Source organism: Acanthochromis polyacanthus, chromosome 3 (assembly GCF_021347895.1).
Source record: "Acanthochromis polyacanthus isolate Apoly-LR-REF ecotype Palm Island chromosome 3, KAUST_Apoly_ChrSc, whole genome shotgun sequence".
Classification (NCBI taxonomy): domain Eukaryota; kingdom Metazoa; phylum Chordata; class Actinopteri; family Pomacentridae; genus Acanthochromis; species Acanthochromis polyacanthus.
Genome location: NC_067115.1, coordinates 23897701 through 23916755, shown reverse-complemented (window position 1 = coordinate 23916755; position 19055 = coordinate 23897701). Strand labels below are relative to the sequence as shown.

The 19055-nt window shown below is 39.4% G+C and overlaps 1 protein-coding gene across 1 annotated transcript in view; it reads right to left on the bottom strand.

Moving 5' to 3' along the window:
- The window catches only part of tbc1d1 (TBC1 (tre-2/USP6, BUB2, cdc16) domain family, member 1), a 48908-nt gene extending 33788 nt beyond the window's left edge, over positions 1-15120 (bottom strand). The window contains 2 exon segments of the mRNA XM_022206066.2: positions 311-907; positions 14946-15120. Coding sequence (XP_022061758.2) covers positions 311-907; positions 14946-15014 — 666 coding nt within the window. The 5' untranslated portion in view covers positions 15015-15120.
- Positions 15121-19055: the final 3935 nt, after the last annotated feature.

Genomic DNA, 19055 nt, shown 5'->3' with positions numbered 1-19055 from the left:
TTTCCTAGCTGGCCTGCATCTAATGTTTGTTTGGTCTATCCACAGTAACGGTCTGGTGGTTAAATTCACACAAATGACGCATGGTGAAAAGGTTACTGCATTTAAGTTGCAAATATCAAAATCCCACTAAGCAATTCATATAAAAATATTGATGTCTCCAGTTATCACCCAGCTCTCTGACTCTATGACTTTCTTCAGTCATAATTTAAAAAGCTGCATATGACATTAATGGTAAATGATATATACTGGAACATCAGCCATGTCATTATAGTATGTGTTCAGTTTTGTGTGTGCCACCTTAGAAAATTACCGTAAACAGCATGGTCCTGTTCTCCTGCAGGCTGGTCGGCTGTACCTCGGCGGATCCATGGAGTGGATCAGTAGTGTTGGTGTTAGAAATCTCTGGTGAAAGACCATTCTCATCCAGGGCCTGCAGGCAGGGGAAGCTGGGGTCTCGCTTGAACAGAACAGGACGCCTTCCAGTGCTGGGGCTCCCTGTAGGACCATTACCAACAGCACCCCCACCCACTCCATTGGACTGAAAAGCTAATGCCCTCCTCAGTCCGCCTACCAATCCCCCACCATTTCCTCCTTTATCAGTAGTCCCTGAGCCATGGAGCTGGCTGAACTTCTCGATGCACTCATCAATTAGGGCAGGTGGGGCTTTCTTGTGAGCAACGCTCACACGGCCACAGAATAGCACCTCAAATTTCTTTGCAAAGGCTGTTGGAGACACAGCAGCAGTGGGTGCCACTGAGCTCGTCGTGGTAGAGAGGGAGGAAAAGCATGTTTCAGAGGAATCACCGCTTCCAGGACCTGTGGAAGTCTTGCTGGAGACGGTGGTGATGTCATTGCTGCGTGCTGAGCTTTTGCCAGCCTGCCTCAATGTGCTGATAATCTCAGGGACCTGCAAAGACAGTGAGAACGTGATAAGAACTGCTGCAGTGACTCATTTTGTAATTGTAAATCATTTAGCTGGCCAATCTACAGTTACATTAACTGTACAAATGTGAGTGCTAAGTGCTCAGGTAAAGATAAGCGCATCCACTTGAGCCTAAGAAATGATAAACAGCTTTAAATATGCTTAATTCAATAAACATCACTGGCTTTAGGTTTGCCTGGCTATTAACAATGAAGCCTAAAGTAAAAGTAAAACAACTCTAGGTGTGGCATCCAATCAGTCTTCATTCCCAAACAACAGCGTGGTGAACTTACTCAAACTCATAAATATAGCAGCTTTTCTGTTCGTGTGTGTAAAACAACACGGCAAACTGACGGGTAACTCTTACAGAAGTCTACCTGTTTATGTCTTCCATTTCTGGCAGGTTACAAATCTGAAGCTCTACTTTGATATCTACATATTAAATACATACTTTTATTTTGTTTTTCAAGTTTCAAGTCTGTCTATAAAGAGTATAATATGAGATGCTTTGAAAACTCTTTGCCAGTTATACAAAACACATTTTATACATTTTGAAGGCTTAGACTTCAGATTGTTAGAACTGGTGTGGTCTACTACTGATACCTTTGAACATGATCTATATTTGAACATTATTTGCTTACATTTTCATTTAGCATAACATTAAATGAACCTTTTCCCTGTGTCCTTATTAATGTCACAAGACTACTTCACTGTTGTTGTTGATTATGCAGTTTGTTACATATTTTAAATTACATAAAGGAATAATTATGGGAATTCAGGATATAGTATGGATATTGATAAAATTCTGTTTTTCCCTATAATTGTCATGAGACAGCTGCAGTACTATCATGTCCATTGCTACAATAAAGTATGTCTCTCTCAGCACTTTCTCTGATGAACATTAACTGCCCTTTTCTGAAGCTCTTATTTGACTGAGGTCTTACACTGCTCTATTACAGAGCGAACAAATCCACAAACAGGTGGCTGCCCACAGTAGTAGTAGTGGATGTAATAAACACAAAAGGCATACTGCACAGAACTCAATTTTTCCATGTATCCGTGCACCAGTAGTGCCACACCTTGCTATGAGCTAACCTGCCATAAGGTGTCAAGTATTACGGTTCCCTGGAATAGAGAAGCCCTTGTGATCTCTTCTTCTGCTGAAAAGAAGTCAAACCGTGACATTTAGTCTCAAAGCACGCTTTGTACTCTCTTCTCTTTATTTGATTCCTTTTTTTACTTTCCCTTTTCCTCTCTTTTCCTATAAACTTTGGTTGCCCATTCTTCCTCAGTAATGTCTACTTGGATTTAGTGTAAATTCTATTTAAAGCTGAATGTTTACCAGAGCATTTGTTGCTTTTTGGCTTTCTGCATGCAAGGATACAACAGCTTGTTAAGCGTCTGCATGAGAGAGAGAGACAGATGGACCAAACTATTCCTGGTTCATTTTGAAGATCTAGGAGCCTTGACCCTTTCCTTTATCTACAGCTACTCATCATTTTAGCATTATATGCCTTTAGACAAGCAAACAGAGGAACACACGTGTACATTTGCTGAATATACTGAATGTCTGGGGTGCAGTCTGAAGGTACCACACCAGTAGAGTACAAAAAATACACAACATTATTGAATTAAGGATGACATTATTAGGCAACTATAAAATTAGCAGTGTATCGGTAGAGAAAAGTTGAATCTGCCTTAATTTATCACTGATTTGTTGCACCAGTTGACTTGCATGCTAAGTGACCCAAATCAAACACACCTACAATATTGCGTGACCAGCCGATGGGTCTGGCTAAATGCTAAAATGCTCACAGTGGACTTTGCAGCTCCAAAGTCTACGTTCCTTTCATGAACTTCAGAGCGATACAGACCACCTTGCTGCTAATCCCCACTGTGACTGCAGATTGTTCTTTCAGCTCAGCGTTTGAAAACTCTGAGAGGCTGAACGGGCTGGTTACATTTTGCACTGAGACTGAAAAAACAAAGAAGATGAATCTAGGGCAGATTGTGGAGATCTTTATGGAGCCAAGATTTTCAGAATGACGTTCAACAGTGGACAACGTCAACAACCACCATGCTGCCTAACAACTTGGTGTATTTTGTCTGTGTGTGTGTGTGTGTGTGTGTGTGTGTGTGTGTGTGTGTGTGTGTGTGTGTGTGTGTGTGTGTGTGTGTGTGTGTGTGTGTGTGCTACACTGTGTGCAAAAACTGTGGAGGCTCTCTTTTTGCTCCAGTGTCTTTGCCTAATCAGTTGTATGCAGGGCGTGAAATGGCTGTTTACAGAGCGGGAATTTATTGCTGTTTGGGCAAATTCCTTTGTGCAGCTCACCTGGAATGATCCACTGGAATATAGATTTATATTTCAATGCACTCTATTTTGTAGCCTACCGGTGTTCTTTCCTTTAATAGTTCAATCATATTACATTATTATCACCACAAAAAATTATTATTTTACCCTGAATCCCCTCTCTATGTGTAATGAGTTTTGATTTTAATTTCATTTGATAGAGTAACCTTACTCTTGCTTGAGTAAAACGTCTTTAACATAACCACTTACATATTGTACCAGAGACTCAAAATGCAGCTGGTAAAGAAAAAAAAGCTCAATCTAATTGAATGCACTGCTCCCAAACATATAATTTAAGAGCTCTCACAGAGAAATCATGAGCACATTTATTCTTTATATTAAAACTGACATAAAAGCATCTGAAGTTTTGATTAAAAATTTTTACTGATTTGGTTTCTGTCCTTGCTTAACTAGCATCATCAGTTTTATGTTGTTGCCTTATTAAATTGTTGTGCTGAGCATCCTAGCAAACAGTTGCATATTGTTACAAGAAGCAGTCATACAGAGCAATAATTATCCAACTGAATTTCTGGCAACCTGGGAAATGCAAGGTAAATATTCACTCTGTAACACTGGTCCCCTCAGTGTGTCTAAATTATTTGTTGAGGGAAGTATCTGGCTCTGTATTTTCTGAACACAGCTCCCAAGCTACTCACTAACTTTACCTGTTTGCTGTCTGGTGCTGGACGAGGAGCAGACAGTGGGTTTACTAGAGTCGCTTTGCTGTAACCATGTGAATGCTGTAGCTATTAAAGAATAAAATATTAGCTTACTTTGTTTTGTGATGCAGATGTGCTACAATGCTTTTTAACCTGGGCTGGTCAGTGGATAAGTGCTCACTGAGAGTTGAAAGAGGACAGTCTAAAACAAATGAACTGTGACTCCAGCTTCCTGCTTACACAAAAGTCCTTTTTTGTATCCACTCTTTCCATGATTAACACAGATTTCCATGACTATTAAAACAGTCTGACACGTTGTATGCGCCAGTTTTAAAGACGAAAAAAGTAACAGAGAGAAACATAAGAGTCCCTAAAAAGGGGCTAAAAGAGACACAGTGATGTTTAAGAAACAGAAGTGGCAATAAAAGGTCAAAACGCTCAACTTTAGTAACCTTTAAACTTAAAGTGCTGGAAGGTACATAAAAATGAAGGCCCATACATTCAAGTTTTTATCAAACAAGTTTACACAATGTTGGTTAAGTCCATCACCTTCAGTTAAATCTCTCTGTATTTCTCACTATTTTATACTTTTGACTCTGCTTTCTGTGGCATTATGTCACTGTCGCACCAGTAACAACACATTCTGCGTGAACCAACAATGACTGTTTTGCCATGACTGAACAGGGAAGTAACCATAGCGACTGAAACAGGGTAAGCGACAGCAACTAGAGGTATGGTGGAGCCTGTGGTAGAAAAACCTAGACAGCATCCAAGAAAATGTTCCAGATAAATAGAAACTGCATTTAGAAGGAGGATTACAGTCTCAAAAATAAGCAGTGTTTCCCAGTGACGGTGTAGTTACTCTCCCTACAAAGTTTAGCACTACAAGTGTAAATGCATATCTTAGGCTTTTAGCAATCCTGGGCTATATTACACTCTCTCTGATTAATTAATCTCATCCAACTAAGCAGTGAATGCCCTCCAACTATATGCCAACGATGTTGTGGTTTTAAAATATCAAAAGTATTATTGTTTTGTTTTATTGTAAAAATGTTCATAGGTCTGCTAGGTGACATGGAAGAGTGCTACATTTTACGTAAATTTTAACTTTATTTTTCAAACGTATTTTTACTGTATGCTGGATGTAAGTGGGCGAAAGTTTTTGTTTTGCTTACAGCTCATGACAACACTAATATTTTACAGTTATTTAAAAAAAAAGCAGATAACAAGGAAACATGATGCAGCATGTTTCCTAGCGTGTAAAGAGGTTTTGGGTGGTAAATACTGATGTTTAAAGTATACATTGTAAAAAACCTGCTATGTTATGAGAGGCAACCATGCATTACTGTACAGTCCATGAACTCAACTGCTGTGGGAAGGTATAATCAATGGTAAACACTAGGCCTGGATCCGAATAGCCGAATATTCGCTCGTGATGGTGATATCCGGATATTAATTTTGAGATCCGAATATTCGGTCCGGTCAGCATGATGATGTATGATGTTTGAGCAAATGAATTTCCAAAGAACAAAATGGGTTAGAATATTATTTCATTTTACTTCTTGGGGATTTTTCCACGGTGTTAGCAACAACCTCCTTAGGGGGGTACCTCAAATTTCTTTGGAGAGGTGTATAAAATTTCCCTATGCCGGAAAAACCCTGTGATGGTCCAGCATGTGGGTGTCAGGTTTACTCTAAAACAGCATTTTCTTTTACAGCTAACAGTTTTGATGACAGCAGCTAGCATAACAATAAGTGTGTACCCAAGCTATTAATAAGCTACTTTTTGTTCCATTTATTAATAAAACATTTAAACTCACATAAGAATGACAGAGCTAGCTAGACAAAATAAACTCTCAATAGGACAATGATGAAGATACTGTCCAAGCAGAGCTCTTAAGAGAACTTCAGGCTGATGAGGAAATCCAATATAGCTACCTCAACTGCCTTCACACTACTGCTATAAACAAGTACTTTTCCAGACAAAACCACCAATGTAGGAAGCCAGAAGATCTCAAAAGCAGCACACTTTCCTGGAAAAGCTTGGCCTTCAGCTGTTCTATGGCCATGGCTGGAGAGGAAAAAGGAAAAGGAAAAGGAAAGAGGTGCCATGACTTCCAAAAGCTGATGGCAGTCTTTGGTTTGCGCAGATTCAGAACTGTTTAAGCTGTGGAACTCCCACAAAACAGTGGAAGATCACATCCGGACTACAGACTAATTTGACCTTGGTAACTGTCATTCTATGAGAAGTCACAAGTCTTCTGTGTGCAAGATAAATTCTGCAGAAAATTCTCAAACCACTTCTGCAGAATACATCAACTCTGTGCTGTTCATCCATTTCTTCTGAGCGTTCCAAACGGCAACAGAGTCATAAAAGGCTTACTGAAACGTGTTCATCAATTTGTTGTTCAATAGTACTTCTGTGGCTGTTATGGGTGCATTTGAGTCATTATTAACTTGGTTTCATAACTTATCATTAAAATGGGCCGCAACTGTAGATTAATCTGCAACACTGACCTACCCTGAAAGGAAAATAGTAGCTAATGTGCATAATTCACCATGAATATGGCTCGCTCCCAGCTCAAGACTGCAACTGGTTTGTGTGATAAAACACAGTGACGACATTAACAAAAGCAGGAGAAGCTGAAAACAGCAAAACCCACTATGTTTGTAGAAAAAGGCTGGTCATTAATCATTGTCAACCAAAATAAAAATATGAGCAACACTGTAAAAAAATGCACCCAATGGCATCTTACTGAGCCACAAGTTGCTTTGGTTTGCAAATACCTACAGTAATTAGACATGTCAGTCAGGAGATAAGATTTGGTTGAGATTACCAAACACTAGTGACCTGTTTGTGTTTTGTTACACCAACATTCAATCTGTGATCTTTCTGCTATACAGCAGGAACGCTATGTTCTGCTGATTTGTACCCTTCTGCTGTCCGCTTTCAATGGTTAAAACATCAGTAGTGAAGTACAAGACTGATAAACAGAGAAAATAACAGTCTTATCCAAGTAAAACAGCTCATTAAAGCAGTGAGGCAGGATGCAGGATGCTGGATGCTGTTTCTGCGGCTTTTGTAGCTTTGAGCAAGTCACCAGTGCTTATTCTTGAAAAAATGATAGTAGCAAGTTGAATGTTTTCTTGCACCCAACATGCATTTTTAATTTGTTTTCTTGCCTGATAAAACTGTCCTTACGAATTCATCAGCATTTCCTAGGTTACTAAATATTACAACTTCCTCCTATGTAGATACTCATAACTTAAACTCCAGTACCAAACCAGAACCAAAACAAAACAGAACCCTAAAAAAAACAAAAAGATTAAAAAGTAAGAAGTTTGCATTGTTGTTGTAGCTGTGGGTAGTAAAATGAAAACAACTTTTTGGGCCTTGCTGGGATATTTCATTGCACTAACTTCCTTTTATTTACTGAACCCTCTGAATCCTAAAACATGAAAGAGGGTTTCAAAGGCATGTTGTGTTTTGCATATATAAAACAAAATGCATCATTTATCATAGGAAAAAACAGTAAAAACAGGAAAATTAATGAATTGTCCTTCATCTAATTATGTCTTACTTTTGGTCTCAACAGAACAACAACCAAAACTAAGCTAAAAATTAGGACATTTCATTAAAATCACTTCATTCTAGGGCTGAACCCGAATATCCCGAATATTCGTTCGCTATGGCACTATCCCCCCCCCTCCGCTGCCATCGTCGGACGTCACCGGGCGGAAAGAACATACAGCGTTACTGTCTTCCCTCCGCCTTCTGCCCACATTGGCTCTTCTCGTCCTGTGATCACATAAACATATACACATATGTCTATAATATATACACATATGTAGATGTGACCACCCCCTCCTCCCCCCAGACGAAAATATTCGGAGCTCGTCTCTTCCCTGCGCCTTCGGCCCATTTCGGCTCATCCCGCCGTGTTCTTCGGCTCATTTCGGCTCCTCCATTCGTGTTTGTAAACACCACCCGAATGGCCTGGTGGCTGCCGACTCTGAAGTCACGCTTCACTTTGTTGCATAAACACAAGACAAGATGCTGAAGACCGGTGTTTGGGAATTCTTCAGTTTAACTAAAGACTAAACGAAGGCAAAATGTGGACCCGGGAGACCAGATGAACGGATCCGACTTTTCGGGCTGTCTCCGCTGTCGCGCCGCCACACAAACCACACGAACGGATCCGAATATTTGGGCCGTTCGTCTGCCCCCCCCCCCGGTCAGATGTTACGGGGCGGAACGAATATCCGGATATTCGTCTTTAATGGGGCCCGAATATTCAGAGGCCAGAAACCACTATTCGGGCCAGCCCTACTTCATTCATTACGTTATTTTAAAAATGCTAAAAAAATAAAATAAACCATTTGCAGCGAATAATGACATTTTGTTGCCATTATGACATTTGTAAATGACAAAAACAATGTGTGCTCCTCAGTGCAACTGAGAAGCAATTACTGACTCCGTTGCAACCAACCATGAAATAACAAAAAATCTGGGACATTTTAGCTGAACTGGGCTGAACTGCAGGCTGTGTTTACACAGAGCAGATAGGACAGGGAAGAGAACACATTAAGAAGGTAAGTAGTAATATATCTATAGTGTATTGTAGAAGACCATTTTCAAATATATGTAACACCTATGGCACCTGGAAAAATGTTACACTAGTTAATTATAGTTTTTATTTTTGTAAAATAATCAAAGGAATTCCTCTTTTTGTTTTACATTTTTAAGATTTATGGCATTATAACATTGTTATGCTGCACAGTGCACTCTTTGGTTCTCTGTACTTCTCGCCATAGTTGTACGTCTTTTAATAAAAAACTTTAATATTGCAGTGAAAAATGAGCCTACGAAAATGATTCGAATTCAAAACACCAGACCAAAGACAACATCTGACAAAGGCTCATTCTCATCCACAAAACACAAATCATATGATTCCCTGTGGCTGCCAACATACAGGCTTCTCCTGTTGTGGGCCCTCGTAGCTGTACCACACTGGCAGTGTACCAGACCAACCAGACGCAGGAACAAAAAGGAGGAAGTAGACGAGCTAAGCAGAAGCAGCGGTTGAGCCACATCAGTGATGTCATGAATGTGAGATGCCTGAGCAGCTACTAAATCTGCAGTCTCACAGACACAGCTCCAGTCAAGTCCTGCTGCGTCTTGCCTCAGCATGAGGTGTGCTCGCTGTTCTTTTATCAAAACAATGCCTGCCTCTCATATGGTGCTGTGCTCTTTAACTGTAAGCTGCTCTGGATAAGTACGCCAGCTAACACCCCAGAGTGCAATAACTAGCTTTGACACAGTGACTTTTCTTTTGTGAAAAGACATAAAAACAGTAGCACGAGGTGGAAAGCTTTGAGATACTTTTAAAGGCTGTGAACAACACTGCAGCAATCAGAGGGTTAACGAGGACATTCCTGGGTGACATGCCAACAGCATAACTTTTATGAATTCTGTCTGTTACACATAATCTCCAGCAATGAGGGACAGAAATACTTTTGATCTTTGAGGTTTAGCGTTTTAGTTACCTCCTGAAAATACTGCTTATTTTCTAGGGATTTGCTGTCTGCGAAACTTAATGCAACTTAATGAATAGAGGCATTTTACAAACTTGAAACCAAAACAAAACTCAGGGTAAGAATCTACACCAGTGAAAAAAGCAACAACAAGTAGGTAGGAACACAGACTGGTTTTACTCAGGCCCTTCTCAATTCCTCCTTGGTAGCAGCTTTTCGCACGGCGCCGTGATTTCTTCCATCGTTTGTGTCCAAATTAAGTCAAGTACTGGGCCCTGTCAAATCACCAACAAAATGGACATAAGTCATTTTTGCATTACATTGCACAGCTATTTTTATTTCTCCCTCAACCCTCTTGAATGCTTAAAGAGATAGTAAGATGAGATAGTCAGGAAGATGAGAGCTGCAGGGAATCTTTAAATCTGTGGGTGAAACTTTTCAGGAAAAAGCTGTGTTGCTCTTGTAGGTTGTATGTTTGGAATTGGTCATAGCAGAATTAGTCTTTCTGGTTTCATCATTTATTTGAGTGATTTATCCCTTTAAGCAGAATTTCATTTTCTCATTCACTGCCTTTGTTTCTCACAGCAGCATCAAGACACCATGTTTTTCACCCTCTATAGCTTGTAGTGTCTACTTTCTTTTAATCATCCTGACATGAAGGCTGAGTCTGCTATATGTCCGCTAACAGCAGACTCTCTCTGTTTAACCTCACCCCTTTATTTACCCCTTCCTCTTGCTTCTGCTCTGAAACACTTAAACCAACAAATACACCGAGTCCTTACCAATGCCTCTCTTCTCTCTCCTTCATTGCCCTTTGTGTGCTTCTGTAATTAAAGATACTGAACAGCCACCACAAAAAGGAGGATGATTTGTTTTCTTTATCATGCTGGTCGAGCTTCTTCTTACTGTATTTTTAGCCCACCTACCCAGTTTCACTCCCACTTCTTTTTTGGCTGATATCTGCTTCTTAACTGCTCGCCATGATGATGTTACCACTCTTTTTTACTTATACAGTCACTCCCTTCCCAAATGCAGTTTAAGGCTGTCTGTAGCTGCAAACTGTGAACCACAAGCATGATCCAGCATGCAAAACATGAAATAGTGAATCAGACATAACTAATTAAATCTAATCCAGCTGGCAATGTTTTATTGATCATATTTTATTTAATTTTTCGATACTGAAGCTTAAGCAGAGTGCAACAGTAAAAATTAGCTCACACACAGAAGTAATACTGTCTGATAACGGAAAAAAATCATTTGTACTTGTTTGGATAACTGATTAATAATGTCAAGCAAAAACTATAAGACAAATATAATATTTTTCTATTGTAAATGTATTTGGGATTTGAACTCTTTGCAGGATAAAACAAGCAATCTGAAGTTGTTACAGTGGACTCTACCAGTGAATCATTCATAACACAATCATTTGCTGCAGCATGAAGGAAATGTACATTTTCCATCCGTTCTTGGATTTCTTATATTAAATTGTATACTTTTCTTAACCCCCTCTCCGATGCTTCCTTTTTTTAAGACTACTTGTAGCTGGTTAAAACATCTAACTTGGAGTTGTGACGTAGAGGAATGAAGGGAAGTTGACAGAAGATTTGCTTGTCAGAGGGCAGGCTTAGCTTTAGACACACAGAACATAGTATCTCTTACAGAGGAACGTTTACATGAGGCTGATCTCAGACAGGAAGGCAGTTGGACACAGCCTCAGGCACTGACCCACAGACTTGGCCTCTCACTGAGGAACTACACTGAAAAGGCTTGGTGTCCTTCACCAATCCAGAATTAAATAGAACTACTGTAGTGCTGACCTCAAAAAGAAGGAAGTTACACAAGTGTCACCAGTAAAAGAGAAGCTGCAGTTCAGGGAAATAAACAACAAAATAAAGTTTTTGGTGTTTGTCAAAGAGCAATGAGGTCAAAGGATATTGTATAAAGAGCACAGTCAGTTAGTAGGACAGAAATATTGCTTAAATTCTCAAGGAATATTGTAAAACTGTTTAAAGACCAAAGCATGTAGCTGACAGCTTTCCTTTGTTGGCTTGCTGCTGACTTTTATACTATTACAAGCAATTACAAGTCCATTTGCCCTAATTACAAATTGTTAGGACAATTAGGTACATGGAATTATTATTGTTATTACGAAAGCGCTGTCATCCCTAGACTTAACTCAATGTATAGCTCCTTGTGATGACAAAAGTGATGAAAATTAAAAATACTCTTCTGACTTGTAACATTGTCATTTCCATAAAAAACTTCAATTACCTTTCTGGAAACTCATAAAATTATATCTACCCCTCTTCTCTAAATAAAAAATCCAGAATCTATGAATTTATACATTACAAATATTTAGATTTATTGTGTATATTACTTTTTTTTTTTTATTAAAAAATGTTCAGTCATTGGACACAAGCTCTCTCAACACTGGAAATCCCTTCATTCTATGTGCAATGCAGACTCTGACATTAACATCACACTTGTGTAATGTTATTTGTGTTTCCTGCTGAACCAAGACTAGCCTCCCTCAGAGTCATGGAGTCGAATCATCGGTCAGAAGACCTCAACTCAACTCTCTGTATCTATCTATCTATCTATCACCATGAAACTCAAGACTTTAGGTGAGCTCAGTGAAAATTTCCGCTTTCAGCAGATGAAGTTGTAAACTGTCCTCTATTGTCAAACTCTGACTGTACATCACAATGAAATTCAAAAGAGAAGTAACATTTAACAGAACAAACAGAACAGCTTTGAGTCTGAAGGGGTTTTCAGAGTTGTACTTCTCCCAGCTGGAATTGGTCTATCTAGTCTTTCTTTAACTATCTATAAGTATAAGGAGCTCCACGACAGCAACATGAACCACATATGACATTTAGGTAAATGAAGTTCTTGAACCACATATTATGAATTGAAATAACAATCAACGGTATGTTCAAAAGCAACATTTGAATAAATGAGGGGCAAAAGGTACACCCAGAGGAAAAACTACTCACACACCACTTTAACCAAAATACACTACACTTCAAACGCTTAAAATGTCTGTTTGCCAAGCGCAAACAGGCATTTTATTTAGAAAAGCCTGATCTGACACAGACCCAGGAGGAAAACACTGGAATTTACTGAAAAGTCTCAATGGAAACCCAGTGACACACTTGCCAGCCTAGAAATCAACAACAACTATGACAAGGCAGCTAAAAGTCCCATATCTTCACTTCCCATGGTCATGTGAGTGAGTCTTGTGCCTTGTGGAACATCGCCAAAGCTCAGAGAAGTTCATAGTGCAGTACAGACACACAGCACATGAGAAGCATCACTAACAGAGAGAAAAGGAGAGAGCTCCACAAAAGTCCAACACATTGACATGGGTCCCTTTGGACTCAAGAGCCACTTCACAGCACAAAGACAAGTACTGATGAACTCATTCAAATGTGATAACAAGGACACAATGTAGGGACTCGTTGTCAAAATGCTGTGCTGAGTCAGAGCAGAGACTCTTGACTAAGAATAAATGAGGTCAGATCAGTAAGCCTCACAGATACTCTGTGTTTCACCCTAGAAGGCTGAAAGAGTCTGTAGGGTGGAAACAGTATGACAGGTGGGACAGGGAGCCACTGAATGAACAAAGTTAAAGACAGACTGCTGGACAAACAGGCAGAAAGCAGGTTGACAGCTAACAGGGACAGACTGTCAGTTATGTAAAGACAGGAAGGTGCCTCCAGTTTACTGGTTGTTTTTACTACAGAGCAAGGAGTTTGTCACATGAAGAGAGGAGGGAAGTCACATAAAATGAGGGACGGGAAAGCATTAAAGACTGAGGAATAACAAGAGGAGGATAAAACTGAAAATGAAAATGGGGATTCACAATCCAACTGTCCAAGTCTCCCTTGGACAGTTTAGGAAATCATTAACTCCAGTCATTTCTGAAAGTATGTTTTTGTTAAAATCTAATTGCTGCCTGCGGTACTTTCCAAGTTGAGACAGTTGAGAAGGTTTAGTGGCAGATCTTTAAAGACCGCCTTCTGGTGGAGAATCTTATCATTTAAACTAACTTAATAACACTTATCTGCATTCCTATTGACAGAATAAATTTCATTGCAGCTAAACAAACTGAAGACAGTACAGTGATACCTGTTATAATTGAATATCAACTCAAAATCACAGAATCTGAGTAAAAACCAACACTGTCCCCTATGTAAAAGTTCAAATGTTGAGTCTGACTTCAGGACAAAGCTCATGTGAAATCAGCCATAACAGAGACAGACTAAAGAGCTTGACGGACTAAGTGACTAATACGGCGTATAAAACGACCTGCCTCCTGTTAAAGGAGTGAAGTCCTGGCGTAAGCACAATGGCTCTGGAGGTGATATCGCCATGACTCACACACATACTCCTACATTTGGCTGGTGTTTGCCACAGCTAAGCATAGTGGATTTTAATGTACTCAGCTTTTACAAAGGGTCTGATAATTAGAACCGGCAGCTCAGACACCATTCAGTCGAGGAAAAATCCTGTTTTATGAGTAGTGTGATTAAGCACGGTATTAAAAAGTAAGTTTAGCAACGCAGTGAGCGAGCAGGAAAAGGAGTGATGCTGCCCAGTATGATGCACTGTGCAGGTGCAAGCAAAGGATTATTTTAATTATCGTCTGATCTACGGATTATTTCATCAAATACTTATGTAATTACCAAACAGAAGGAAAAAGCGAAAAAAACATACATCATATTTTAAAAGAGTTCAAGGTTATGTGTTGCCCAACAAACAGTCCAAATCCAAAAATACCAACAAATCTTGACATGAATCCAAGCAACTTTGCAGCAAATGAACGAGATAAATCCTACTGACAGCCCACATGGTAATATATCCCACCCCATTAGCTGTCAAATACATATCAGCAGATTTCAATGCTTGCATGGAAGTACCATAGTTCACATGAAATCTTATCTGACAACTTTAGAGGAAGTTTGAAAAGTAGACGTGTTCATCTTTATCTAATGTCAATACAGTTTAACTTTACATTTTACAGACTCAAATCAAACTCCTGTTAACTGTAGAAGCTTAAACGACCTTTAAAATGTACAATCATTTCACCAGCCACAACCTGTCAGCGATGATTTTCCACCTTAAATATATGTGAGCATTACTGAACCAGCTGGTAGTAAAAAGGAAGAGGAGCCGTAGACACTTCTTATTTACACTGTAAATCAAACTGGCATGTTTGGAATAAAGACAAACACCAAGTAGGTAGTTGAATAAATTAATGTTAAAACCAAAGTGTGCGTGTGTTAAAGTTAATTTTGCGTCAATAATGAACAAAAACACACGTTACTAGAGTCGTGTGACAAACCAACGTTGAGGACAGCTAACTTGTTGAACCTGGCAAACAACAGGTTGGCTAATGTTGGTGCTGAACGGTTAGCTAACAGACCACTTAGCATGGCACGAAATCTCACAATACCGCCGTTAAAACTCCACTTACATCTTTCTGTTCGGGCTTGAGGTTGAACAGGTTGAGTCGCTGAAGTCTCGCTTTCATCCCATCCGCCATAAACTTAACAAAAACAAGAACGGAACAGTAACTTATCCGTAAATTGTTCCCGGCAGTGTGGGGCGCTTCAATATCATCTCATTGGAAAGTTGATTTTGCTCCCTGAAGCCGAGGAGGATCCTGCGGTGAACCGTCAGGTTCCCCGACACAGACCGCCACTACATCCCAGTTAACACTTTCACAATAAAACGAACCCGTACATGTTGCGGGTTACACCTTTAAGCGGTCCATTTTTAACTTTTATTTTGAACACCAACCGGGTAACTTGTGACTTTGTTCCGGCAACTTGACGCATTAAATCCTCCAATGCCACAGGGTGGACACAGTTCCTGTCCCAGAGCAGTCAAACTTTAGGCGGTAGACATGAGGGTGGGTTTCCATGCAACCGTTACATGATACAGATGTCTGTTGTCTTCGTCGGTATGACTGAAGATAAACAGTATTTCCTGTCTGCAGGCAATCAAGCAGGAGTGAATGTCCTTGGGGAGCTCTACCAAGATCTGGGATGAAAAGGGGACTTTATGACCCAGAAGTTTTATTGAGAAGGTCCACTGGTCAACATTGATGCAATTTTGTGTCAAACTCCACAGCCACAGTGCAGAACTCAATACACTTTGTACAGCTGATCTCATCTCCACGTCTTCAGATGGCATAACTGCAAAACTACGGGTCATATCTGGTGAATGATAATTTAATAAACACTACCTACTTTTCTTTACACAAGACTGGTGAATAGCTTGTACCTACTTGATGAAAAGCAACATTGAAAAAGGAGTTCTACATATTTTATTATATATAAATATTATATGAAAAATATAAATGAGAATAAAAAGTAATAAATATTGTCAAAATTGCAATATGCAAAAGTGCAATATCCAGATCGCAGGAGTTAAGGTGAAATGTGTCACAACATACCATTATTAATTAAGCATTCTGATGCTAAAAATCTGCTGAAGTAATGGAACTTGAGGATTTCTTTTTTATTATTATTGTTTAACCCTGGAAATCTGGCTAAACAATAGTCTGTAGTTGAAAGGGGACTATGTTATTGTTCTTAATATATAAATATTTACTGATTTGTAACAAAAATTAATAGCTTGCCCTAGATTCCTGTTTAGATTAGAAGTTTTGGTTTCTTTCTAATTGTGCATAAGATCCAATGTACTCCTGATTAATTGTGTACACTGAAAAGCCCACTACACTTTAAAAAAAAAGTGTTTATATATTTGTATACACACACACACACACACACACACACACACACACACACACACACACACACACACACACACACACACACACACATACACACACACACACACACACACACACACACAAAACAGTATATACAATATTTAGCTTAATCATGCTTGCACCAAATCAAATTGAAACTGTAAACTGTAATTTAACTGGTGCAATTACTCTAAAGTTAGATTAAAATTAATGGGTATTGATTGTGAACGATGGGTTTTCATTGTCAGTGTCTTTAACTGACCAATTAGTGAACGCCATTCAAAAACCCTAATACTGTATCTATTCTTTAATCATTACAATAAAACGAACACCTCTCAAAGCTTTCTAACCTGAAACACTGTGAACTTCACACACCTCTGTGGTGACACCCAGTGGTTACTCTTTTAAACCACTTCAGCTGAAGGGGAAACCCTAAAAACCTCCTGAGAGCGTTTCTGTCCCCCTGACACTGAAGAGGAAGTTGCAGTGCTTAAATTAGGAACTGATGATTCTTTTTCCCATCAAGTTTTTTTCTTTTGACCACAAGCAAATAGTATTAATAGACTTCATAGCATGGTCTGCATCCCTCTTTACAAACACACACACGCACTGCAAAAAACAAAATGTAAGATGATACAAGACAAGACAAATCACAGCAGATGTGATTTATCACAACAAATCAAACTTTTTTTTAACAGATTTAGGAACCTTAGCCCGAGCGTGAGCTTGTTCGCTGGTCTTTGCAAGCAAGCAGTTAAATCAGTATAGCATAACTTGCATACAGACATCCTTACATACCAGTGTGAATTTCAAGTATAGCGACAAGAACAAATCCTTCAGTAGTGGTTAAATGCTTTCTCCTCTGCACTGGTTTGAGATTTGCTATCTGATCAAACGAGACAGAAGTTGTCTGAAGTTTGTGGTTCTTAAAGATGATTCAAGTGCAACAGTGGAACTTTCTTTTGGCGGACTGTAAGCACTCAAATTGCATATAAATTCAGATTTTTAAAAATGTTTTTACTTAAAGCATAGCAGGGAAGCAGTCAGAGAAAGAAAGAAAATGCAGTTTTGTTTTTCAGGTGTAAAGCACCGGAAATGCTCCACTAATGACTTTGAAATTGATTAAATCGTTTTTAAGTTCTTGCAATAAATTTCCTTCCATGTCATCTGCATGCTGAATGCTATTGTATCTTCAAGTTAAAGCACAACTTTGTATGTTTTTTTGAGAAAATTTGCACAAGTAATATCACGAGAGCCCATAATGTGCCTGATAGGATGCAATCCAATTGTGAAACATGTACTTGCGCACTCTCCTGTAGTTCTTGTTAAGAATCTAAGCCTGTAAAAAACACATTTGAACATTTTCTGCTCAAGAAATCACGATAAAAACTCAAACTGCAGTTACTGTCACCTCCTCCACTTGAAAGTGACAGTGATCACAGATGCAGTGTGTGATTTTGTGTGTCTGTGGTTGAGTTTCTTCTCAAAGTGAAATTCTGTTATTGGCCAGGCCTGACATAAACACCAGTTTGACCAATTAACAGTAATTCTGGGCAACTGTGTGATCGCTCAAAGTCTGGTCTGTCCATTCCTCAAGCAGGGATGATCATTTACGCTTTTGTTTCATCCAGACTTGACTATTACAATGTCGTTTTTTTTTTAAAGGTTGCTACTTGTTTGTACTAAAAGCCTTCAAATGGTACAGAATGCAGCAGCTACAAGTGTAACTAAACTTAGTAAAAAGTTTTCAGTTTGCCTTTTTTGGCTCTCTATGCATGACTCCAAATCCTACATAGCCATGCCCCTCCATACCTATCTGATCTGCTTAAACCTCATAATCTATCCTGAGCCCACCAGTCTCAGAACAAAGGCCTCCTGTGTGTCTCCAGAGCTAAAAGAAGTCATCACCATGCAGGGTTTTTTCCTATGTGGCCCCTTCTCCTGGAATAACCTCCCTTCTGACATCAGACACTCTGACTCTGTTGAGGAAAACTCATGTTTTTGCCTTAACCTTCATTTGGCTGCTTGTTCTCAACACTTCTGCCCTTGTTGACACCGTCCCACCAGCAGATCTAAATCTAATATGTCGTGTACAAACAATACCGTCCATGTAGACGAGATTATTTGTTGTTCCACAAACACATGAGTGTCCAAACTATGTGTCTCCTGATGATCATCCATCTCCCCACCTCTCTTTCCCCTGGCTGTTGTTGCCTTTTTCCAGATGACATGGCTCTTCGTACATGAGCAGATTCAGCTCCTCCTATTGTCCCGTTCTCTCACAAGTGTCCATGTTGTCCCTGTCTCTCTCTCTCCTACACGAGTGAATTATGAGCTTGAGCTTTGCCTCTTGTGTATTTGTGTAGTGTGCCCTCTTTCCAGGCTTCTGGGTGGTGAGGAGGTCATGTATCTCAGGTTCTATCTGTTTGCAGACACATGGAAGTTTCTTGGTGTGCTCCAGATCATAGTCTACATATGTTGACAATCTATAATTCTGTCCTATTGAGAGTCTACATAGTGGATCTGATGTGTTTCTTTTCTGTACATGTGACACCTATTGCATGACTACAAAAAGATATCATTGCTTAGTTTCTCTGCCTGATGTCTCCTCCTTTATTTCAGCTAACTGTTTTTCTTGAGGAGTTATATCTCATCTGAGCTAAAGACCTGAGGAGTGTCTTTGTTTACTTTGTAAAGCCCCTTCAGCAAATTTATGACATCGGGCTTTGTAAATGTTTACCAATCTTATTGGAGTGTGATTTTGGTGCAGAGGGCAATGGTCACTTCCTATTCTTGCTTGTTGTGGTT